Source organism: Ylistrum balloti, unplaced genomic scaffold, assembly GCF_031769215.1.
Source record: "Ylistrum balloti isolate Yb309-2 unplaced genomic scaffold, AGI_CSIRO_Ybal_v1 Utg369578, whole genome shotgun sequence".
In the NCBI taxonomy this organism is placed as follows: domain Eukaryota; kingdom Metazoa; phylum Mollusca; class Bivalvia; order Pectinida; family Pectinidae; genus Ylistrum; species Ylistrum balloti.
In genome coordinates this window covers 1117258-1143729 of record NW_026781870.1, presented here as the reverse complement: position 1 = coordinate 1143729, position 26472 = coordinate 1117258, and the positions used below count along the sequence as shown (strand labels likewise).

Sequence of the window (26472 nt, the reverse complement as noted above, 5' to 3'; positions counted from 1 at the left end):
CAAGGTTTTAACAACATGATTTATTACTTCCGGGATTCCATCCCTTAACATCAATAACATCCTTCACAAACAATGGAAACATAAAGATTGGCAAAACACCATTTATGTTTATTTCAACAATAATGGGACAAACAACAGGAAATTATTAACTCATTTGCGTTTTACCTCTTATTTTCCATCTCTAACCGATGTTTTTGACGATTTTAAGATATTGCTTAAAATGTATTTGTAAAGAAACAATTTATATCATCAAAATAAAAACAAACAAACAAGCAAATATGTACGAGGAATTTCTTATTGAAATCTTGATACTTTGATACTTTCCACCGGGACAAACAGCTCCATATGTTAGCGATATACAAACCCAAAAGTTGATTTCGTGACGTCATATGACGTCAAATAGATACATAACCACTAGAAATATAGTGTTAAAGATGACATTACAACAACAGAAACAGTAACATGTATCTACTGTCCACAAGTGGTTTATATTTATCTCTAAACGACTGGAATAAGACCAGTTAGAAGGGTGCTATCTCAAGTCAAGTCGACGACCTCAACTGCATCGACCATAAAGAGATTTAATTAGTAAGAATACAATATGGATCAATTTACGGGAAAATCAATCAAATTTTGTGTAAATCAATTGAATGTTAAAAAACTATTAATTGTGCGAGGCCATGAAATGAGTAAATCAATAGGATTTGTAAAACTCAATTAAATTTAGGAGTTAATTACGTGTTATTTCATCAAATGTAGGCGTTAGTTCGACGTGTCAGTCAATTTAATTAAATAAATGTTATAGTTAATTAGAGGTACAATCATCTAAATGTATGATTCAATTAACTATCAGACTCGATTTCGTTTTAATCAATACGGCTTGATCCTTTTCAAACAATGCTACTGACTTCTTAAACTTCAGCATCAGAACACCTGTATATACCTCCATTAGGAACAAGGGCATTTAAAGTTCCTTTAACATTTTTCTATAGCAATCATGGTATAAATAAAATGAGATATCTACATGAAATAATAATAACTGGACGTTCTTTTAAATTAAAGAATATCACAAGATTTTCTAACGCTGATTGCAGCTTTAATGTGTAAAAATAAACATGTTAAACATGCTAACTACTAACATAAAACGTAAATAAAATGTCGCGGTACGGGCGACCTACGTGTTTATTCAGAGACATAACTAAACAGAACCTTATTCCGGTTTGGACAGAATCAAATTCTACATTTTATCAAGATTTGAGTGGCTATCCATGGATCTGAAAAATGAACACAATCTGATTCAATATATGAAAATAAAATTTAGTACATGTATGTGATTTTGACATTATGCTCAATTTTCAAATTTCATTCCCGTCATAAATTATATCCGAAATAATCCACAACCGCAACTTTTTCCTGTTTATTTTGTTTTATATTATTTCAATCTTGATTTGTCATATATCCGTAAGGTATTTGGTTTCAAATGTTATACTTCATTAGTTAAATTGAACACAAATTAATACATCTGAAGTCAGACGTTTTACAGTAATAAAGATTGTACCATATATCAATCAACGAGGGGCGGTTAAACTGCCTATTTCATTTTAATTTCAATGTCATTTCCATTAACTTAATAACAAAAGTCGATCAAGATATGTTGACCACTCAATAACAGGATATGATTTTCTTACTATCTCTATATATAGTGCGTAAGAAATTATAAACGGTGCCATGTATTGTAGGAGGAGGGAGTAAGAACAAGTTTTGGTTATCAGATCAAAGCTGTTGATAAGTAACAATACTTATATCAGTAAGAGTTTTTAACAAGACACGAACAGGGAGAAGTTCTCATACTGATATCTTCAGAGCATGGAGATTTAAGGCTTGATGGGGGCGTAACATTTGAAATCTCCAAATCATAGCCGTCTAGTAGTCTAAACACCTACATATCATTGACAGAAGTCAAGAAATCGTCATTTTTAAAGTTCTTATAAACACAGTGCAATTCATCTTCAACCGATATGCATCAATGTAATAGCTATATTGATAGAAAAACAGATTGGCTGCCCCGTGTCTGATTTTGCACAAGAAATAACGGAAATGGCTGCCACATCAGAAGATAGATTGCCTTTGGTGAGCAGTCTGCAGTTTGGTCACGTGCTGGTAGATTTTAAGGGCAGGACCTAGCCTCAGAGACAGGCCTGTGAGTACATCACTCCTTTTCATCAGTAAAAGTGACTGACCGTCAATCTCCTGAGGAATGAAATAATAAGTGTTCATTTACTATCGAAAGCTGTCAAAATCGTTCTTCGAACAGTTCCGTATCCGATCATTGTACTCTCAATGTGAATTCAAAATTCTAGTTTTTAAGGTAACGACAATCTAATATCTAAAATTAAACGTAATGCATTCAATTTTAGACCCTTAGCATCAATGACGAGTCCTAGAAGGACGAAACGACTGCATGATGTAGCATCACTGACAAGTCCTAGAAGGACGAAACAGCTGTATGATGTAGCATCACTGACGAGTCCTAGGAGGACGAAACAGCTGTATGATGCAGATTGATTCATTGTTTGGCTCTATTGTATCTCAATCTAAATTATGAAAAGGTGATATTCACTAATGTGTCTTTAAAAGCGGATATGTTTTATTACTTTAATACCACATAAAATATAGGTTTGTCGAATTGCGACAACTCTTGCAAGTGAAACTGAAGGATTGTATTTTTCAAATCCCCATCTTCCATCAAAACAACATCACCCCACCTCTAATACCTGTTCACGGAAGGCGTCTGCTTGCTCCTTAAACCCAATGGACTCAAAAAAGGTGACCACTTCCTCAATTGACCAACGGGAGGCGTCTGGATAATGGCTAGCATCTGGCCTGGACATAGCAGTTTTAGCCAGCTTGACAAACACTGGAAGTCTGAGGCCATGAAAGAAAAAATCAGCAAACATCAGCCATGCAAAATGTTGGAAACATAATTACGACAAAACACGAGGACTGATTGATAAGTTGTGAACATTGTGACGAAGAAGTTAAGCAGGGATGTCCATTTTCAGCTGGAGACTGGAGTCATGTGGCCAGTTTATGTCGAAGAGGTAGCGCTCTAAAGTGGAAAAAGCATGTGACTTTTGCAAAATGGACAAATTGCTGAAAGAGCAGTGATTCAATATTTGCATATAAAAGGTCCAGCACCTATGGATATCCATACTAATATAGCAGCAACACTAAGGATAGATACTGAAGGGGATTATGTTGAAAATTTATGAAATATGTCAATAGTGAAACCCTTAAATATGAGACTCACAACTTATCAATCAGTCTTTGTATATTTTTTATTTTAGTATTTAGATTAAACAATATTCAATAACAAGGAAAGCACATATTATAAGTGCCATACAGTTATGGTTTGAAATCAAGTACAAAGTCTCCATATTTCTATACAAAAGAAAAAGCTGGTAAGACGGCCGAGTGATACATGTAACAGAAAAAACGAAATAGGAGACGAAATAAGTCAGGAAAGAAAGCACAAAATTTAGAACATCATCACTGCAAAAACTTATATATAACTACACGTTTGTTTATTGGTAAAAACATTTGATACAGGATAAAGCTTTTAGAAAGACAAGCACTGAACTGGCATATCAAACTTCCTTGAGAAGGTTTTCATGATTAGGAGGAGGAAGCCTTCACCACTGCTTTCCTAATCGTTGGTAGTTAGCGGCCTAGTTGTGATTATACATTAAACAAAAGCCAGAAAGAGTCAATCTCTAGAGAATGGAAAATATTTATCATTCTGAAAATTCTCATTATTAACATCACAACATCACTTCATGAAACAAAGTATACATAGTGTTCAATTTTGGAATGTTTTAGTAATCCCAATAAATGATGGAATCGAAATTCTTCAGCTGCTAAAGACCAAACCTTCGTCACAGTCGATTTTCTTTGATAATTAATTAAAACTGAAATGCGGTCTATAGAGACATTTATGTTCAAACCTCAACTCTCACCACTTGTATTTGTTACAAGGAAACAATTTAGGGGAAAACTGTGTTTCTACGTAACTAGCCTTAAGATCGATATTGTTTGTGTTAGAGCATAGCAATATACATGAAAATTGTCTCCATTTTCTGTCTCATTACACAAAAATTTCTGTTTATTTCTATTTATTATTTTATCATTTACCACACTGTCTATCAAAAACTATTTGTCATTTAATGAGGATATCATGATAAAATCCGAAAATACTGAAATCTGCTGAGGTACCACGTCACAGAGCAACTGCACACATCTGCTATTGAACAGGAATGACCTTGGTAACTTAATTTCATGTTGACGTCGATAGGGATTACGCTTGAGGTATTAAGGTAGATTTAAACATGCTTTTCGCATTCACGCACCTGTTGTCAAGGGTTTCATGGTCGTGAACGGGGGAATCGCACGGCGTTGGTAAACCGGAAGTTGTGCTACAGCCGGCTGTAAAGTAAAGCAATACAACAACGATGTATCAATATTTTTGATACTGTAAACGTACTTAATTTGACGCCATCAAATTTCAGCACATTATCACTTTTACGGAAATAAGCACAATGAATAATCAGCGCATCCATCCATAATAACTGTTAACTGTTAGTAAATTTATAGATACTACAAATAGCGCAATCAGATCTTAGCGTAATGCGTTTGGCGCGAAAAACGATTAAAGCGTTAAAAATGTAACTGATACATTCATCTTCGAAACATGTTACCGTACCCGTGAAGTATGTATTTTTTCTTATTTAAATTTTTATTAACTCAAGATACACATATTTCATTTGTACACAAATTTCTATAAAACGGACACCTGTGTAAACCGGCTTAATATTTAGGTCCGAGTTAAGACAGGTCGTACCGTATTTTACTCCATCTCTAGCAAAAGATTTTTACATCAAAGTGAATTTATTTGTTGCATCTAATTTTTTTTTTTGGCTGTCAGAATTAAAATGACACAATGCAAATGTTCTTTATACATGCCCGACGTTGGCCGAAATATGAATACTTCGGCTTCTTTCACACAAAAACAACTATATGAAAAACGTTCCTGATTCATCCCTGCGTTCCGCTCATATTTTTGTCACTCTCGATATATACAATTTCTGGAACCCTTGGATTTCGAATGTGTAAAAGAAGGCGATGTGGAAGGATAACAAGTATTACAACACTAGCGTGTGTATTAAGATATCACCCATGCTTCAATAAATTCGATTACTGTATTCATTTTGATCACATGGGAGCTGTACCGTGAAGCAGATATGGGAACATCCATGACAGACGTTCCATAATAAATTGTTTTATGAGTAGCCCGAGTAGTAACGCATAAATACTGTAGTTCCCAGGTATTTGTTTCAAGTGTGCTGTGACAGGCTATATCAACAGCTGACTGGAATCGACATCTTTTGCATGTACAGTTGTGATGAGTTCATAAACTGGTTCATAAACTTTGTATCTGTATTTGTATCACACTATGATAATGTGCAAATCATATAATTTCAAATTATGACTACAAAACTCAACATCTGACCTGTTTACGTTATCATACCACAAAACACGACGAGATATTTAAATAAGAATGTAACACACAGCTTATTGATTTGTTTTTATTTCCTCACAAGTCACTGATTTTTACTGATTTCGTGTTCTACATTTTAATGTTTATACAGATATATAACAGATAAAACACCGTGAATAGTGTAAAGTAGCTCATCCTGTATGAAAGAATCTTTATCCATTCCATCTTCTCTCATCCGTGATATGTATTCAAACACATGGAACAGATTAACTCTTGTCAATTATTCAGTAGACATGACGTAAATCGGATTTACTTTAAATGCAATACACTTCGCGTGAGAGTAGACACTGCAAACCATTTACTTCTGCTGTTTAAATTCTATCGTGTCTCATTACAGCCTATTAGTACACCCTTCCGTTCATAAGAATAAAAAAACAGGAATTCGATTACACAGAGGTAAACATTTTTGTTTATTTTTTTTTTTTACATGTTTTGCATATCACGATATGACATTTGAGTCACAAACCCGGTAACAACCAGGTATAAGATGATATCACGCAGCCTATCTATCATAGCTGTATCAGATTAAGACATATGACTAAGCGAAACTTACGTGTGTTGTGTGAATGATCAATATGGCCGACTTCCGGTTTCGTGTCGACATTCGGAGTTTCTATATCCGCCATGGCGACGCCCTGTTCCGTGCATTCTGAACATATCCATTTCCCTAAAATAATTCAACATTTGAAATAAAAGTGACATATTTCCTTATTTGCACATTTTACAGACCGGTCTCTGTTCAAATATACTTTCTGAAAACACCACAAAGCATGTTAAACACGTGGATTAGTATAGCGCTTACTTAAACCTGATTCGATTTTTATCTATGCATTCTCTTGTTTCGAAATACCACAAAACGTATGATTGTTTAAAAAGCTGTTTGACACGATTGAGAATGGAAACGAATATTAATATAGTGAATTCTTGGTAATTCAGATTAAGATATGGTGATTAAGATATAAAAATCAACTTTGAACAACTTTTTGATACACCGTGAGGTAAACTCCGCTTTATATGTGGAAGAATTAATTCTAGATACAGAATTATGTAGGCATTCACGCGCTACAGAAGCCTATAGGAGTAAACCAGATTATCGAGTAATACCGTGATAACTAATTAAGTTCCTGGTCCAACCATAAAGTAGGGATTATTACCGTAAACATCGTAATTAAAAAGAGGGGATGAATGAATTAAAGAAAGATTTATACAAAAACAAGAAAAATAAGGTCACGTGTTCCGGAACAGTAAGTTTCTTTTATTTATTTATTATTTATTTTCGACCTGGTATGTAATACCACGTTCTCGAATACGAACACGGTTCATAACGAAACCACCAGCCCTACCAGTGAGAATCAAACACCTCATACCTCATGCCACACAGGAGTTATGTCTTTACGACTAACTTTACTGACTAACATAAGAATTTCCCATAATCTTCATCAACATGCATCTCTCGAACCCCGTGTTGTTAGTTTACATGTCAGCTATCGACATATTTCACAGAAGTCGTGATAATGTGATCATGGCAGAAATCGATGACTAGTAAAACGTGTCGAGTGCTGCTCAATGTTTGTCTGCGGTACGCATGAAACCAGGAAACAAATATCAAAACGACGCTGATGGTTTATATTTCCAGGAATATGTTTTCCTGGTCAAGTGTGTGAAACGGAAATGTTCATTATCATTACTCAAGTGGTCGGGCAAGTCACCCCGTACTTTTTTTCACGTCCGCTTGGGGAATCAACGAAAGGTGAGAGCGTTACCACAGAGCCATCTGAACACCCATTGCCTACAAACGTTAATTTGACATTGCTTCATCAATTACCAAAACCTGACAGTGCATATTTGATAGGACGAATAATCATATTCCTAAGGAATGTGATAGCTCCGTCATACCTCTATATAATGTTGAACAGATAAAAAAGACAACCACAATTCTAAACAACACAGTTTATTCTCCATGCATAGCAATGAAAAGATGCAGAGATATGTAAATATATGTACATACACGAAGACTCTCCGTTAGTTTACAGGCGGCCAGACTGATAGCGCGCTGAATTTAGAGGCGTGTGATCCAGGCCCGCACCTGCCCCTATCCAGGGGGGGATGAGGGGGTATGGAATTTGTTCTCTACGTTTTTAGTTTCTTTATTGAGTCGATAGAAAAAAATCTTTCACTAAATTGTATTTCAAACAAAATGTTTATATAAGTGCAAAAAGCGAGTTATATTCTTTTTTCAACCGAACATTCAAGGACACGTCCGCCAAACCCACAAGGCACCAAGTGGATACACGAGTAAAACATTCTGCAAGTACCTATGGTTGAAACTAAATACAACTGACAATGCTGTACCATTATCTAAGGAAAATGAATGAAAGAAAAAATTACTAACCTGAAGGTTTATCTAGCACCTGCGGTTTGTGGCAGTTCATGTGGTATCCTTTGTCGCAAGCATCGCAGAACAGCATTGAATCCTGTCAAAATATCACGTATTGATTATAAATTACAAGTTATAGTCATTTCTATCCTTAATCATGAGAAAGATACAATTTACTAAAAAATAATGTTGAAGTATAGCAAAGTAATATATATCAATTCCCTCCGTTTGGAGTCGATTAGCGGTTGTTAACTTGTATATGTAAAATCATCCATCCATTTGCATCCATCCATTTCGTATTTTTGTGGTATTTTACTTAAAATCAAACATTGTATATATTCATGCTAAGCAGTTAATCAATGAATAATTAAACGTTAACCAGAGGTCAAGAGGAACCTACATATGAAATATAAGAAAGATCAATCGAGTACTTTTCACGAAAAAGCCAAAACAAACTTCTTTGGAAAAAATCCAAGATGGCCGCCTGTCAGCCATTTTGTTTTTTATGATCGGTCCCAAAATCCAACGGGCACAACTAGGGACTAAGGGGAACCCATTTTTGAAATTTGAGAAAGGTTCATCCAGTACTTCTAAAAACAGCGATAGCAAAATTGTTAACGGACGGACCACGGACGTATGACGATTTTCATCAGATGGTGGGCTAATGATGTGACAAATGTAAACTTTGATACCCATTGTTATTACGAAATTGGCTGAGGTCTTTTCTTCGCGAGAGCAAAGTGGGTCAATGCCTAATGCTGAATAGCGACATTCACGAGTAGTTGAATAATAATATAAAATGGATAAATGTCACCTTTAGTCTTACAAAATGTGGTAATACCAGGATTTCTGGTCCCTAGGATTTATTTCAATACGTGTGCTAGGAATGTAAGGGTAATCTTTTGACCTACATTCACTTACAAAAAATTTAACAAAAAGTACACAACAGTAGTTTCTGTGTTTCGAAACCAATATGCAATGGTCACCTGCTAGTCCTAGCAAGCACACAGATAAGGAGGATTTTATAAATTGTTAATAAAATATGTGGACACCAATTCTATAATAACATTAATAATGACATTTTTCTGTAAGTTACGAGCTTGAAAAACCATTCAAAATTGTTTTAATAAAGAATCGGAAGTTTGATCAACGGAGACAATTTCAATACCCCTCCCGATTTCCGATCGCGGTCGGAAAACATAGGTCTGACAATAGAAAAGAAATGAATGATCACTGTTTTCCCGTCTTCTTGTAGTTAAGGTTACTATTTTACATATTTCATTGATTACAGAATCATTCAAATCTGGTCAGTAGCAAAGTCATCAGAAACTTGTTCTACAAGGATTCTTAATAATTATGATACTCTATGAAAAAATTAGTCAGTTAAGGGAACTGCTGTTGGAGACAAAAAATCGACATGCTGATATGTTTCAAAATCTAGCGACGCAAGTCGCATCAAAATGAAGCAGAGAGGATCTTTAATTATGTCAATATAAACCCAATGGACACATTACATGCGAAATCGACAAGAAAATCTGATACCCTTGAAATTTTAACGATGTTGGATAAATATTCTAAACGCTATATTTCCACTGCATCATTATGCAGTTTATCCTGAATCGAACGTCAGTAGCGATCAAATTTCATAAGCAACCTTTCTTAAAACCATACGTAAAGTCGCGACGCTGATAATGGATATATTGATTTTTATCATTCTATGAAATCTACATCGCTCCAAGAGAGTGGAAATCTACAGAGCTACAACTTTTTAATCAATATCAATGGGTAAGTATCCTTATTTTCGCTCACTCCCTAGATACTATGACGTATGTCTTTGCGTTGACAATATTTTATTCAGTATACAAGCATACAAATATCTTTTATTGTTCCGATACCAATCTGTACCAGCACACGTCAGAATACAAACTAGTATTTTGTTACGCTGTCTAACCTTATTGTACAGTTAAAAATCTGCAATTTGAAGGCGTATATAGATTGTTTTACAAGGGTTCACGGTTTTACGAATAACATTAAAGTATATATTATTATGGAAACCATGAGGTCGGCTATAGTCTTCAATTGTTTAATATCTATTATAGCAATTCTGAAATGAAAAACAGAACATCTGTACACTGACAACATATACAGCAGTTAAAACCAGTCATCTTAATTTTATTCATCTTAATTTTATTATCTCTACATGAAATAACTTCACCTTTCTCGAGGACCACCCCCCTCTCTCTCTCTCTCTCTCTCTCTCCCTCTCTCTCTCCCTCTCTCTCTCTCTCTCTCTCTCTCTCTCTCTCTCTCTCTCTCTCTCTCTCTCTCTCTCTCTCTCACACAGGTCGCTAGACGCGCGCGCGCGCGCGCGCGCGCGCGCGCGCGCGCGCGCGCGCGCACACACACACACACACACACACACACACACACACACACACATAGGTCGCTAGACTTACTCGGTCCGCGGATTCTAGACAGAGGGTACTAGAGAGACTCACTGGCCCCCCCCCCCGAAATCCAGACAGGGAATCCCTACCCTGCGCTAGAGATAAACTTTGTCCCCGTGGTCAACGCAGAGAGAACAAAACCTCCCTCGTGCTAGCGACTTACTGGAGGCCTGGAATACAAACATATGGTGATAGACTTACTGGGTAAGCGGAATCAAGACAGAGGGTATTAGAAACTTACATGGTTCCTGGAATCCGGACAGAGAGTCCCTACCCTGCGCTAGAGATTTCCTTTGCCCTTGAGGTACATGCAAAGGGAAACCAACCTGCCTCAAGCTAGAAAATTACTGGGGCCCTGGAACAAACATAGGACGCTAAACATACTGGGTCCCGGAGTCCAGATAGTGGGCATTAGAGACTTACTGGGTCCCCGGAATTCAGATATAAGGTCCTTGATCCGCACATAACACTTACTGGGTTCCCGGTGTCCGTAAAGTCCCCATCCCCTTACCCATCCACTCTCCTTGCGTTATCTTAACACTTACTGGGTCCCCGGAGTCCAGACAAAGACAGCAAGTCTTGCAGTCCATACATTGCCAGGGATACTGACTGGCTCGCTGTGCCAACACTTGCGAATATTCCATACATGTCGGATGAGCTGAAAACAGGAATAAAAAACGTATACTATTTTGTCAATCATAGATTAAAAGTTAAACTTAGCTCTTATTATTCTGTGTATTATACTACATGTCACCATGCCTATGAATCAAACTCCAAAATAGTGTTTCCTTCTGAAAAGACAAACCATACTTTTATATCAATATCTTTTTTATATTGCAAAGTTATGAAAACCGATATTTTCATAGGCCGATCAGTGTAAGGCAGGTTCACAGCCACTGATAAACCGGTAATCTCATTGGCCGATCAGTGTAAGACATATTCAGAGTCATTGATATACCGGTATTTTCATTGGCCGATCAGTGTAAGGCAGGTTCACAGTCACTGATAAACCGGTAATCTCATTGGCCGATCAGTGTAAGACATATTCAGAGTCACTGATATACCGGTATTTTCATTGGCCGATCAGTGTAAGGCAGGTTCACAGTCACTGATAAACCGGTAATCTCATTGGCCGATCAGTGTAAGACATATTCAGAGTCACTGATATACCGGTATTCTCATTGGCCGATCAGTGTAAGGCAGGTTCACAGTCACTGATAAACCGGTAATCTCATAGGCCGGTCAGTGTAAGACATATTCAGAGTCACTGATATACCGGTATTCTCATTGGCCGATTAGCGTAATGCAGGTTCACAGTCACTGATAAACCGGTATTCTCATTGGCCAATCAATGTAAGGCAGGTTCACAGTCACTGATAAAACGGTAATCTCATTGGCCGATTAGCGTAAGGCAGGTTCACAGTCACTGATAAACCGGTAATCTCATTGGCCGATCAGTGTAAGGCAGGTTCACAGTCACTGATAAACCGGTATTCTCATTGGCCGATTAGCGTAAGGCAGGTTCAGTTTTGTTTACTTGGCATCAAACGGATTCCATTAAACATTCTCTTAAAAATCATGTTATATCTTTCTATCAAATTTTGATATTCCTGCTCATTTTCAATAATTGAATTCATGCGATCTTCAATACGTTTTCATATCTGTTATTGAAGACATGTGCAATATTCACACATCTTACCTGTATAAAATTTGAAGTCAGGTAAAGGTTGACAGATGGACGGACGGACGGATAGACGGACGATAAACGCCACGACAGACAAAATGAAATAATAAAGTTTACGACAAACGTAATTTAGGTATCAGTTAACAAGTCGAGTTACACCATGACTTCTTCATAAAGAAGAAAACCAGTTTGCTGAATTTCAAATTAGATGTGTTTCTAAATTTATAAACCGTCTATAAAATGCCTCGGAAAACAACCACCCACGTTATGGTTAATTCACCAAACGTAATATACTTGGGAAAAGGTTTCGCTAACATTTATCGCCCACGTGTGTGAAACACGCAATAATTACCAACAATTAGACAAGAAAACAAAGCTGTTTGCTGTCGTGAATGATAAAATTGTAATACTGATGCTGAGAACGACTTTCATTTCATGTCCTAATCATTAAATAACTAGCGAGTAATGATCTCGGTGAAATAATGTTAAATTTTTATTATCCTACTAATATAGAGATATATATGATACCTCTGTATACAGAACCGCGCCTTCCTAGAACTCCCATTTACAAAATGATTAATAAGCTGATATGAACGTAACTACAGTACATTGCAACCACACAGATTTTATATTTTAGTACTCTTCTGGTCATTGCACGGGCACCATTAGGTTAGAACTCTTGTTGACCTGGCGATGTCCGTATTGTTTGTAATAGCAGAGAATAGACAAGGTCATTTATGTTTATGAAACTTCTGAGTAACAAGTTATTTATTGGAAAAAAATTCAACAAACAACCCACCTACAAAATAACTACTAAAGGTTAAGAATATAACCAGTCTTTCATTTTACAAGGTTTCAAATTAAGATAATTTTCATTTGTAATGAGGCCGTGCGAGCTTATTCCAACGCTCAACACAGCAGTTTATGAGGTCAATATCAGTCTGTGTCTTGTTAATTACATTAATTCTACTTCATGACTGACAATGATGCTTCCAAATCAATTCATACAAAAAAAATATAGTTTTGGAGAAATCAACAATGAACGACAAAAGGTTAATGCAACGTGTTCATTTGTTTTAGCTTAACTACATTTAAAAACAGATTTTGTTAATCTCCGAAGACAAAAGAAAAAAAAAGAGAAAAAAAAACCCAGATATTTTGAATCTCATTTGCAACGATGCTTGATACAGGACATTGTACACTTCAGCAGCAAAAGTGCATAGAAATCAATACTGGCATAGTATCAAGTTAAACTGTACGAGTTGATAATGGCTGATTATTTCAAACGGTATGAGTTGTTGATAATGTCTGATCATATTAAACTGTATGAGTTGATAACGGCTGATCATATTAAACTGTATGAGTTCATAATGGCTGATTATATTAAACTGTATGAGTTGATAATGTCTGATCATATTAAACTGTATGAGTTGATAACGGCTGATCATATTAAACTGTATGAGTTGATAATGGCTGATCATATTAAACTGTATGAGTTCATAATGGCTGATCATATTAAACTGTATGAGTTCATAATGGCTGACTATATTAAACTGTATGAGTTGATAATAGCGGATTATATTTAATTGTATGAGTTGATAATGGCTAATTATATTAAAGTATATGAACGACTGCTATATTTTCCAGATCTATAGTGAAAGAAAAATGTAATTAAGACCAAATCGGAACATGCTGCTTTCCTTAAGTTAAGTGAAATCATTTCTTTCATATTTCTTATCACAGCACACTGGATATGGTATTAATCGTGAATATAAATTGAAAAAAATAGACAATTATGAAGTGATTGAAATTTAAGAGAGCACAACAGATAAGTAAGCAGTTACGCGAGATATGCCATCTGTTAGTGAATTAAAACTATCACATCTTAACCTTCATATCGATCTATCGTTTTTACATTACATCATACAGATCGATAACCACAGACACAGATACACAAGCCATACATTGTCAAATCTTGAACATATTTTCACACCAATAGTTTAAGAAAGACTTTGACAGAATTGATACATTGAATCCTTGATATCTGTACCTCTAGCACCGCAGTCTTTGCAGACAAGCAGATCTTCTGGTTGTCCGAGCCGATTCTGTCTGGACGTCTGCTTACAGTAGTCGCACCACAACGAGGCTTGCGGGATGTTCGCTGCCACATTCCAAGTCACAGGGGGCTCGTAACTGTAAAATCTTTTGAGTTTCTGGCGAAACAAATTGATCAAGTTGATCAACAATTGAAATTTTGGATATATCTTAAACAGTTTCATGTCAAATGTCGTAGCAATTCATCGTGATTTCAACAAATGGCATAAATTAACTGAAATTTCAACAAACCTGACCCTTGTGACTTTAGGAATAAGTTTTCATTGAACGTGGGTCTCGGTAGTTAACGAGGAATGCTTTTGTCCAGTACACTAAGTTATCTGTATGTGAAATAATTTGGAACTAGATGTTGTAGTTCTGATTTAACCGGGCTGACTTTAGGAGGGAGTCAAAGTCTCTTCTCTGGGGAAAAATACCCATATTAAGCGATGTAACACATAACATGACATTAGGTAGAGTGTTCCACAAGAAAAAAGTTGCTCAAATGAAAATTTGACAACAAAGTCAGTAAACATAAAATTATATCTAATAATCATTTTCTTCGAGTCAGTGAGTTTTCTGCTGCGAGCATGAGGTAAATCAAACATCTAAACTTTGTAAAACACCTGTGGTTTACAACATATATAGGTGATAAAGTAGGTCAGTCTGGACCAAATGAAGAATGTACTTCTGTAACAGTCACAAACACAAGGCAATTTTTCGTTTAATTTTAGTTAAAATAAGTTTTCCTATCAGGATCGATAATTTTCTATGATGTATGAAAGTCTAACTTAATTGAATGAAAAAAAAATCATTAAAGATAAATTTAATGTTTAGCCACAAGCTGATATTCCATGGTCGTTACAGAAAACTTCATTTGTAAATGGAGATCGTTTATAGCTCGTGGAACCATGATTTCCGATCGTATTTTCTGGCCATGGGTTACTTCACTTGTTTACGAAATCACTTCAGAACTTCTCTAATTGGCTTTAATTTAATTAAATTTTCAAATAGATTTTCGAATTCTGAATTTCGAAAACTGTTAAATTCTGTCAAATACTTCGCATTAGCTGTTAATAATGAATGCATCTGTGTTGTCGTTCAGAGAATATAAAACCCCAAACAAACAGCAAATAAATCGACATTGCAAAATATAAACCCATTTATCTATATCAAGCGTTCTTCATTCCCAATCCATTAGTTCAAACATATCTGGTTTCCCGGGATGACGATTAGCCAAAAAATGTCTATGTTTTTAGTTTTCCGACCGTTCCGTTTTTGTTTACTATTTTTGTCCCTATGATTTTTCCCCTTCCGACCCTATTTCTTCTGGCGAACTTCTGGCAAAAATATTATTCTACAATCTCCGTGTTGATTTTACTTATACTAGGAGCCTGAGGCAAATTTAGGGAAGATAGTGGTTGCCAGAACATCAAAAGTAACTGGAACGTTAGTTAAGTTGTTATGGTTGGTGTAAGAATACCTTTTTATTTTGGTAGTTGTCAATCTAAATCAAATGCCTATCATCCTACTTCTCCGTAAATACAATATATCATTTTCCCAAATCCGACAGCATAGGTATTCTGACATTTTATGAACATGATAAACTTTAGTCCTAAGTGTTCTGACAATCATAACCGCGGTTCTATTTTTATCTTCGTGCCTCCATAAAAACACGATATTTTAGCGACCCGTGTATAGATCGGCATTCGGGCAATATTCTATAGAGTTTAAAACAGAGCGATATATATGAATGATACATCAGTAGAAATGTAAATCATGTTCTGCTAACGTGCACGTGTCAAATCATAAATCTCCGAATACACACACGCGACACTTACACAAACCTGACACATGGGTACAAATCAATATATCAATATGGCTACTTGTGAAGTCAGTGTTAAAAGCCAGCAAACTTTCTTTTAAAAAATCCAAATAAAAAAATGCCTACCTACTGCCCAATATTTTCTTTTCAAATAGAAATCGGACACGGACGTTTTTCCCCCTTACATTACTGAAGATGAGATAGTTATTCAGGTTGAGTGTTTACGTGGTCGGTGTATGGTCGACAACTTTGATCCCGGATGTCGAGTTTTACTGTGAGATAAACAAGCTATCAGCGACACGTATGTAAATAAAATGATTACTGCGTCATAGTATTATTGTTAATCAGTAACATATTTACAATCCTTACCCGATAACTATCATTGCATTACACAAATAAATTCACTTGGGACCATAAAAGTTATTTTAGGCGCTAGGCATTCATTTCTAGACATATTCTATTGACTATATAAACGATATTTTTTTCTAAATAAGAGTACATATGCAGCATAGTTAGTGTTTCTCGTAATATTTAACCGACTTTGAATGAACGCAGACCAATTAACACGCGTTCTGTTTACATTACACAATCACGTTATTTCTGGCGACTTAAATAGAGTCGATGGTATTTCTGTGAATGAGACACGTAACCAGGAATAAAAAAAAGAACAATCACATGAAAATGGATTTTGGCAGGTATCGACAAGTCAAACAACACAGTAAGCACTTGTAGAGACGTGAACAAACTCAAGTACATTATCGGAGAAACCACTTTCCACGAGAATTACATCTCTCGATAAAATGCACGTGACTTACAGTGTCATTGTAAGAGATGGATTGGATTTTCAGGTTTATATTTAAATTCTAAATTGAACGTGTCTCGACTGTGCAGATCCGATTATGATGTCGTATGAAGATTAACTGGCCTCACTACATGTAATATACACCACAGTAGCACTGAGCAACCCTCATACATTCCAATTAAGATCAAATCACCTGGTATGATATTTGATTTTGGTAACGTAAGACAATAAAGGCATCTAATTGTGAAAATTTAAGAAATGTCAGAGAGAACATAAAACTCTACGTGTTATTGGTCTTGTGTCTGCGTTCTGGTATTACTAGACTTAGAGCGTTAATGCATTGTACTTGTACATCTTAATTCTAAAGACGACGACATTCAGGATTAATATTGATCAGTTTGGGTAGCATGTTATACTTTATTTATTTATTTATCAAACGGGTTTTACGACCACCATTACGGCCTTCCACGACGAATGCTATACTGTAATTTTCAGATCATTTATATGACCCACGATGCCTTCACGAACAACAAACAGACCCACCTGTTCTGCAGCTTATAAGGAAACGGCATCATTTAAAGAGTTTATTTTGGTAATTTTCGTTTTTATCCCAAACACCATATCCCTTCTTTAAATTATATGTGTTTAACGCCAAAACCTCATGAAGCTGAAGGCCCTTGCTTATTAAAAAGATGCATTTGGTATCTGTGGCCTTGAAATGGGTCTAAACTATTCGATTGAATGCACGTGCTAGCATGTCACAAGCCAGTATCAATACTCAGGGCTTCGTGGTTACTGACAAAACGTTTTAAGGCCTCAACACATTTGCCAAAGATGTTAATACATTATATCATTGTAATCTTAAACATGGACTAATCAATCAAGGTCAGTAATTTGAACAGGCTTAGCTGACCTTCATCCCAGCATTACCTCGTGTAATATAGCCCGTGACGTCAGGATTATATACTTAGATGACGTCACACATTCGCATTCTAATTGTAATGTAACAATGGAGAAATATGACCAATAGGGCTTCAAAACTGACGCAGAAAAGTACGTTTTCTACTTTTTTGCCAAAATATCTTATCGTCTGATAAAAAGGATCTGAAATGTTTTCCAATCAAGAAACAATTCCAGAATTCACCAGAATTTTATATCACTTAAGTTCGCATTTGAAAAAAAGAGTTGTAGGGTCTATTCATAAATCACGTGTTACGAAAACGTTGAATTTTCTTTCAGAATATTTTTTCACGTCGCACATTTGATTTAAATCGACACCTTTTTTGGATGGCTCATTTTCGTCACAGCTGTTATACACGTGTACCAATCTGTATAACGCCTCTGATTGTCGCCAGGATTACGTATGTTTTCATAGATCTATAATTTATTGATCCCTATATATAGCGTGTGGGTGTAGAAGTCTCAAGGATATTTCAAATCATATCATTCTTAAATCATGTTGTCTTGGTGAAATCATAATTTCGTGGTTATGGATCGAATATTATGTATCTATTTTTCATTGATTTTACACATTACTGATTTATGTGGGGTGTTTTTTTTTACAGAAATATGCATAGATGTGTGTGTACATATTCAATAAACAGGCTTCTGCTTGCTGTTCAAACTTATTTTCTACTTGGAAAATAGACACAAAGAAAAATATCAACAGTATTTTAGTACCGCTTCTGATAAATACCGCCAACATTTAAACCAGTCAAATTTCCATAGTTTACATCAACATTCTTCAGTGTAATGTCTATCAACGAGACTTTCCAATATCTGATAACATTAAATAAAAAAAAATCCCCGGTTTAAAACGGAGATGTCCCGAGAGAGTTTAATTCACGAATGACTCTTCAAATATTCATCCAGAAATATCGATCCCATAAAGATATTATTGATTTGTGGGGCGAAACTAAAGATATACACGATAGTCAGCTTTCAACAAAATATTGCTTATTTCGCTTGTACGATAAATGTACTTCCTTGTCATTGGTAGACACAGCGATCAGGAAAATACAAGGAGACAGCTCTCAATATACATCCAGACTCAAAGTATATCGATTATTTGCTATAAAAATAAACTAGGAAGTGGGTTACACATCAGCTGGAATGTTATATCTGAAACTGTAGCAGTAAACATTATTGACGGACCGGCTCTTAGGGCTTTTTCATGATAATTTGACGAGTTTGACAGAATAATTTGTCATGCGACACAAATATCTGTCGACAATAATTATCGAACCGATGTTGTTTTAACCAGTTAAAACAGACACTTCATAGCAAGGTTTGTCCATCTCGTAGAAATCAATAGATAGCAGGAAATGTACATCTCAAAATCTCCATATATTTCATCTCCAAAATTTCGCATCTTCTACCATTCTGGCTCTGGACTGTTAGGTAAATTCAGAGTTTGTACATAACAGGAAATGTTTTGTACTTTGTAGTGGGAGGTACTGAAATCCCGGATCATTGGCCCAACAGCATAGCATCTGTTGCTGGTAGATTTAATGTTTTATATGTGTGATATAGGATAGGAGAGAAAATCATTACCATAAAACATATATCTAATTCATTTGGTCTCGTAACGCAATCTTTTATTGTGCAATACATCGTGTTGGCTTGGATAAGGACTTTAAACACATATCACTGTCCTTTTCACGGACCTCCTAATACAATCTATACAACTGCGCAATACAATTTGTCGACTTGTATAAGGACCCGAAACACATATCTTTATTCATTTGGCCTCCAAATCCGATCTTTAAATTGCAATAAATTTTGTTGTCTTGGATAAGGACCTGAAACTCACATCATCGTCGTTTATATAGCAATACGTCATATGGACATAGAATAAAGACGCGAAACACATATCATTGTTGATTTGGCCTCGCTATGCAATCTACTATGACGTAATACATGTGATATGGTGGTAACAGCTTTCTAATGTAAATATTTGTAAAAATCGTTCAACCAATTGACACTCCGGTGGAATTTTAAAATTGTATGTTTTATTTAACCGAAATCCCATCACATAATCGTACAGGAAATTTGGTGTATGTGCCTTGAACTTGTATATAAAAGTAATTTGGATGCAGTTTATCAGTTATGGTGACGGCGGTCAATCGTACTTGTATTTCATCACTAACAATATTATCTTCCATTAAAAATGCATTTTACTGATCAATTCTGGTCGCGATAGCTATCCTGCAGTCCGATTAGTATTCAACGCGTTTCAATCGACTTTCAATATTAGTTTCCGATGGGCAGCGTGTTAGCCATAAGTTTGAAAATTTTGATTATTTTAATGGTACGACTACATAGTAGTTCGGAAAATGATTTTTTCTTTCAGATATCCCATTTTCTCTCTCGACCTATCATTAATGAGTTACTTAGATTGAATTCAACCAAAATTTTATCAAAAACCTGTAATTACACAAATAGTCCGATGTCAAGTACAAATATCAAAACGCTGAACATAATATTCAATTACTTAGGCATGACACGTATTACAAACTCGTGTAAACAAATATCGCTTTATTGATTCCGAGTCAGGAGTACTTCAACAGTTACGTAAAAACTTCGTTTTTGATATTTGATTTCTGTCATTCTCTGCTCTTAAACTGAATACAAGACCGCTTATGATACATGTCAACGACAACTTTATGAGAGAAATCTCGTTTACATTCTCGTAAATCTGTTTTAAATTCCTGTAACGTCCATCCTCACGTAAATCTGTTTTATATTCCTGTAACGTCCGTCCTCACGTAAAATCTCTTTGATATTCCTGTAACGTCCGTCCTCACGTAAACCTGTTTTATATCCCTGTAACGTCCGTCCTCACGTAAATCTGTTTATATTCCTGTAACGTCCGTCCTCACGTAAATCTGTTTTATATCCCTGTAACGTCCGTCCTCACGTAAATCTGTTTTATATTCCTGTAACGTCCGTCCTCACGTAAATCTGTTTTATATCCCTGTAACGTCCGTCCTCACGTAAATCTGTTTTATATATTCCTGTAACTGTTTTATATTCCGTCCTCCTCACGTAAATCTGTTTTATATTCCTGTAACGTCCTGTAACGTCCGTCCTCACGTAAATCTGTTTTATATTCCTGTAACGTCCGTCCTCACGTAAGTCTGTCTATATTCCTGTAACGTCCGTCCTCACGTAAATCTATTTTATATTCCTGTAACGTCCGTCCTCACGTAAATCTGTTTATTATATCCATTCTCACGACATCAGTCCCCAACTAAATCTGTTTTCTATTCTCACGACATCCGTCTTCGTGTAAATCTGTTTTGTATTCTCCTGAAATTCTTCTTCGTGTTAATCTGTTTTATATTGTCACAACATCCGTCCTCATGTAACTCTGTTTTATATTTTCATGACATCCGTGCTCAAAAAATTTTCTTATAAAGTCACACCCCCTCTGAAATCTGTTGAATATTCTCATGAAACCAGTCCTCAAGTTCATGTTTTTAAACTTTTAAACACAGAATATGTTTAAATATATAACCTTCATTCGACGTAGCAAGATACCTTCACGAGCTAGTTCGTTTCTTAATCGTTAACCGAAGTGAATTTGTTAAAATCAAACATAGGAAATATTGCTCGAAACTTTTGAATTACTCTCGGATACATTTTTTAACGTATTAAAATGTCCAGTATCACGTCACTGTAGAAAAAAAGACGGATAATGATATATCTCTGAAATCAACATTTTATCGGTCGCGGTACAGACACTGGTCCTCGAATGCTACACGTCACGCACGATCTACAATCAACCTGCTGTATGTACGTATAAAATAATCCTCTATTGAATTAATTAATATTTAATTACCGTGCAGCTTTTCAAAGCATATAAAAATCCATTTAGACTAAATTTTGAAAGGAAATCCAATCCTACAGCAATTGTGCGTTATCCGTCGATTTTTATTCAAATATGCAATATAACACGTGTAAAATAATACATCGTATCGAACATATTTCCTGAATACACCGGAAATACATTCCTAATGCGTACGTATTCGTAAAATACACATGTGTATAAGCTTATAGCTGAGATTGATACGTGTAGTACACATACATGTATCATGGAAGATCTGTGTTTGGTGACGAGATGTTAATTGCTTGATTCCCTCTTCCAACACGAGGAGGGGTGGGGTGGGGTGGGGTAGGCGGTGGGGGATGTGGGGGGGGGGGGGGAGGTGCTTGAGATGGATAATGACAAAACTGAAAATAGGGTTCTTATGTCCGCTATTTCACTTGACTAATCGTATACAAGTTTCAAAATATCGTCTGCATGATGGAAACGCAGTACTTGATTATGTGTTATTCCATGCATATCATGATTTCTTTAACGACATAATGAAAATTTCCAAGAGAAAAAAGGTGTTTAAACCGACACTATTTATCCAATTATCGACAGATTTCAAATACTTGTTTTTTTTTAATCATACTTTGATGCTTCAAAAATCAAATAAATGAATAACTATATAAAAACAAAATCGTCCTAGGTAACGAGTTGTTTTGATAGTTCAATATAAACCATCTACCTTCTAAAGGATTTCAATATACTATATATGTGTACTTTTAACACCGACTTGTTTACGTTTTCGTTTATTTACGAATGAGTTTGAAACTGAACCACATGGACATGAGCATTCGTTACAGTGCAAGCCAAAATATCCTTGACGTGTTAAGAATGTTATTCGATGAGAAAGATCTACATTTGGTAAAAAATACTTATCTTGATTTTTAAACAATTATTGACTTTATCTTCTCAAATGCTCCGTCATTTTCTAAACGGGTCAGGATTTATCCAAATCCATCTAAACTATTACCAAATTCCATGTCTCTGTGCTAAAGTTCTATCAAACGAATGTAATACGGAGTTGATGCGCGAATACGAGAATTGGAAAGTTCAACGAGTGTAAAAAACCAGCTTATCGATCGGCAAGCGTGTTATAGGCCGAAGCGATATATGCAATTCCTGGAACGCTTGAACAGACGCATAAACTGACGATTGAAATTGCTATCATCGCGAACAGCAATATATCTTCTGAAATGAAATCAACATATCCACGATGTGGCAGTAGCACACGTGGGACTTAAGACAACTTTAATATACAACTCGTCCACGTTTAGAAAGAGGGGGGATAACTTAAATATCATCCTCGGGTTTTATCCCAAATCGCTCCGAATCCTAATCATTAAGGTGGCACCTGAAAATCTCCCTGAAAATTCTACTTTTGATCGTTAAAATTAATGGAGCGATTGTCACTTTGGTAATATAAGCCTATCGATTTTACACCTATTTACCTTCTCGACTTCGTCCTCGATAGTAATGCTTTAATATAGCAACATTATCAAATACACAATCTATCTACTTTGGCATTGGGTCAAGGTCAAGGTCAGAAAGAAAGATATTGATAAAATATTCATAACATTCCGAGATTTTAACACCACCACAGAATATATCTTTAATAATTTAATATTGATTTCCCGTTTGTGTAGATAAACTAAGAAATTTGTTGGTCATAATTATTATCTTTATGATGTTTTTCGTTTAAAGGTATTTAAAACGCTTTGACAAAAGTTTTGGAGGAACAACACATAAATTATAATAACAATGATGAAAGTAAGCTGAAGCATTGCTTATTTCACTACTGTTTTCCGCATAATAAAATTCACGATACAGCCATATATATATCTCCCATTTTCTACTTTCTCAAAGTTTACAGCGGATAAAAAGTAAAATTTTCATGAAAAAATTAAAGAAAATAAAAAAACAAATTCAAAAACAAAAACAAAACAAAAATTACAAAAAACAAAGAAAAAAAATTAAAAACCCTTTCCTGTCCGTTTCAGTTTGCTAATAAAACAATTAGTTAAACTACATTACAGTAAGTATATGGTTTCAACCACATAAGAAATAAACTTGCTAAAATTGTAAATAAAATGTTCCAAACCTTCTTTTTTGGAGGTCTTCCTCTTTTAGTATTAACTGACACGCATCTCTTTAATATGGCTTTCATATTACACGCCTTAGCTCCAAGCTGCGATGTTATGTAATTTCCACTGGGAAGTTTTTCAAGTCTTCCAGCATCCACTTCTCTTTGTAACATGACATGGAGAGGGACTTTGAATTCCTCCCTTCCCAGTTTCTGTGACACAAGCCATCTTTCTATGTCTCTCATTGAGGCCCCGCGTTTTTCATCTCTATCCTCTATATCACCCTGTCCTACTGTCAAAGCATGTACAGCATCCGTCAACATCTCCACAGCGGCTCTAGAATTTAATACTTGTCCACCTAAATGACTTTTACGCCACTTAGCAGCGTTTCTGTAACTAATGTTACCTTTGTAATCTACTTTGATTACTATTTGTGCATCCACAAGTTTTTCAAGTTGCTCTTCCGTCTCAGTGAATCTCAATCCGTGTTTTCTTTTCGCCATGTGACATATTCGCGGTAGATCGGGCCTTGCCTTTCGTTGACGTAGTTGGTCTATCGCTTGCAAGATCCATTCTTTACTCTGCAGAGCTGACATAACTCCATATAAACAACAAGTTGATGACAGTCATTGAAAATGTCACAAATTTACCGACAGTGTAGATTTCCTTGTAGAGAAAACTTTCGACATGGCAGCAAGCCTTTACGCATGTGCCCAGACGCACAATATTGCATTATGGGATAAATGGTTCTCTCTGCACTCGTACGCTATCGAGTTGTAATAAAAATAAAGATTGAACTCAAGTGCAATTAAATCATAACTATTTGATATATGTTTATCAGCAAAGCGTATTATCAGATACAAATGCAATCGTGTTTCAACACACCTACAGTACTAATATCTATCGAGGAGAAACAGACCTAAATAATTTGTTCGTGCAAGCGTGACAGCGAAGCCTACACGATAGTGTGTATTATCGGAAAGCGCCTTCTGGGTATATTATATATATATATATGCCTACACATACGGTATCGACGTGTTTCTAGTCGTAAACGGATAACACTCTGTGGCATTTAGATGTGATGACGTCAGAGAAAATAGGAAAACATCTATAAAACCTTCTAAACACATTTTACATGTGTTGTGTCTGTACTGTAAATTGCGGTCTTATCCTTTTTTGTTTTTACTTATACTTGTTTCTTATAAATGTGACTTACACAGACAAGAATGATTTATGTTTATATGTAACACACAAATAGAATGTAATTTATTTAAATAGGTATATTTTCTTCATTAGAAATTAATTTAAAACACAATGCATTTAAACGGATTTTAAACTCAGATTATGGCCGAACAAGATGTGATTTAAACATTGATATCAACTCGTGGAGACATTTTTAATGTAAACAGCGCCATTGAGTTGACTTTCAACGTGTAGTGCGTTCACAAGTAACATGAATGCCCCTATTAGGATATATATATATTATGTGGAACTGTCATATATAATGACCCACTGGTGTGTTTGTGTGGCGTGTATACACAGCGACATATTCAAGCATATGTGCACCAGAGCTTCGTATTGAGTTTTCGTTAAATCATGGCCATAGGCACGCATTAACGACAGATATTTTTTTTCTGTTCTGTTTTGTTCAAATTATCTTGCGTGTTATGCGATCCCAGCTACACATATAATGTACGGGTACACATAAATCCTGTGTGTTCAAAACGCTTACTTTATAATTAGGAATTCTTCAGAAAAAATCCTAAATCATCTACATTGTGATACGTGTATCAGTATCGAAAACACTTGTATTTAAATGAAATCTTAGTACGTGCGTAATCACAAAACGTGGACAGACTGCATCCGGTACACATACTAGACCTCGTGACCTTGAGAAATCGAGTTAGCGTCGATGAGTGTATGTGTGTCACCCAAATATAGTGACATGTGTTTTCGTTAGAGACAAACTGGTGCATGTATCAGTTGCATTTAAAATCATATTTAACTATTTATTCCGGAAACTACACGGAAGATACAATTGTTTGATATCGCATCGGACACGGCGATTCAGCGTTAATGACCCATGCGCACCTGCACGTACGTGATCCTCGTTGATGGATGACGTCACGGATTACGTGCAGTTAATTACGTGATCAACATGAAAGTGTGATAAGGTTCTTTCGCTAAGACGGATCATGTTCAATGTGAATTATCAGTACAATTATAATTAACAGGTCTGAAAAGAGATGTCCGCATTATTTTTTTTTAATTTCTGTTATCTATTTAGGTCGAATAAAATCGGTTACGTTGAAAATGATAATGGCATTAGCCGTTGGCGCCATTTCTGTAACATTTATGCTTTTCCTCTATAAACAACAATTTCAGCATTAGCAAATAAAACAATTTCACAACGCGAGTATTTCATAAAAAAAATGACACATGCAGTTAGTTCCCTTTATAGAATATGACGCTTACACAAGATATGGCAGGTAAACTCGAATCATAAAGACTGACTTGAAACAGGTTTCAGAATATCTATGTAATATGAACAACTTCAAACAACCTGTTATATAGTACTTAACTGATGCCGATGTATTCAGATAGGACCGTGATTAGATAATGAGAGGATTTCAATGGACATTTCTGTTCAGTTTTAAACGTATTTCTAAATT

The 26472-nt window shown here is 35.6% G+C and overlaps 1 protein-coding gene across 1 annotated transcript; it reads right to left on the bottom strand.

Annotated features, from left to right (window-relative positions):
- LOC132565726 (histone acetyltransferase KAT6A-like) lies at positions 1-24472 on the bottom strand. Its single transcript, XM_060230447.1, has 8 exons — positions 23818-24472; positions 14173-14335; positions 10984-11096; positions 8007-8088; positions 6168-6281; positions 4407-4482; positions 2775-2925; positions 1-2250 (listed from the first exon to the last, which is right to left on the bottom strand). Exons 1-8 carry the CDS (start codon positions 24394-24396, stop codon positions 2110-2112), a joined length of 1419 nt encoding a protein of 472 aa, XP_060086430.1. The 5' UTR covers positions 24397-24472; the 3' UTR covers positions 1-2109.
- Between the last annotated feature and the right edge of the window lie 2000 nt (positions 24473-26472).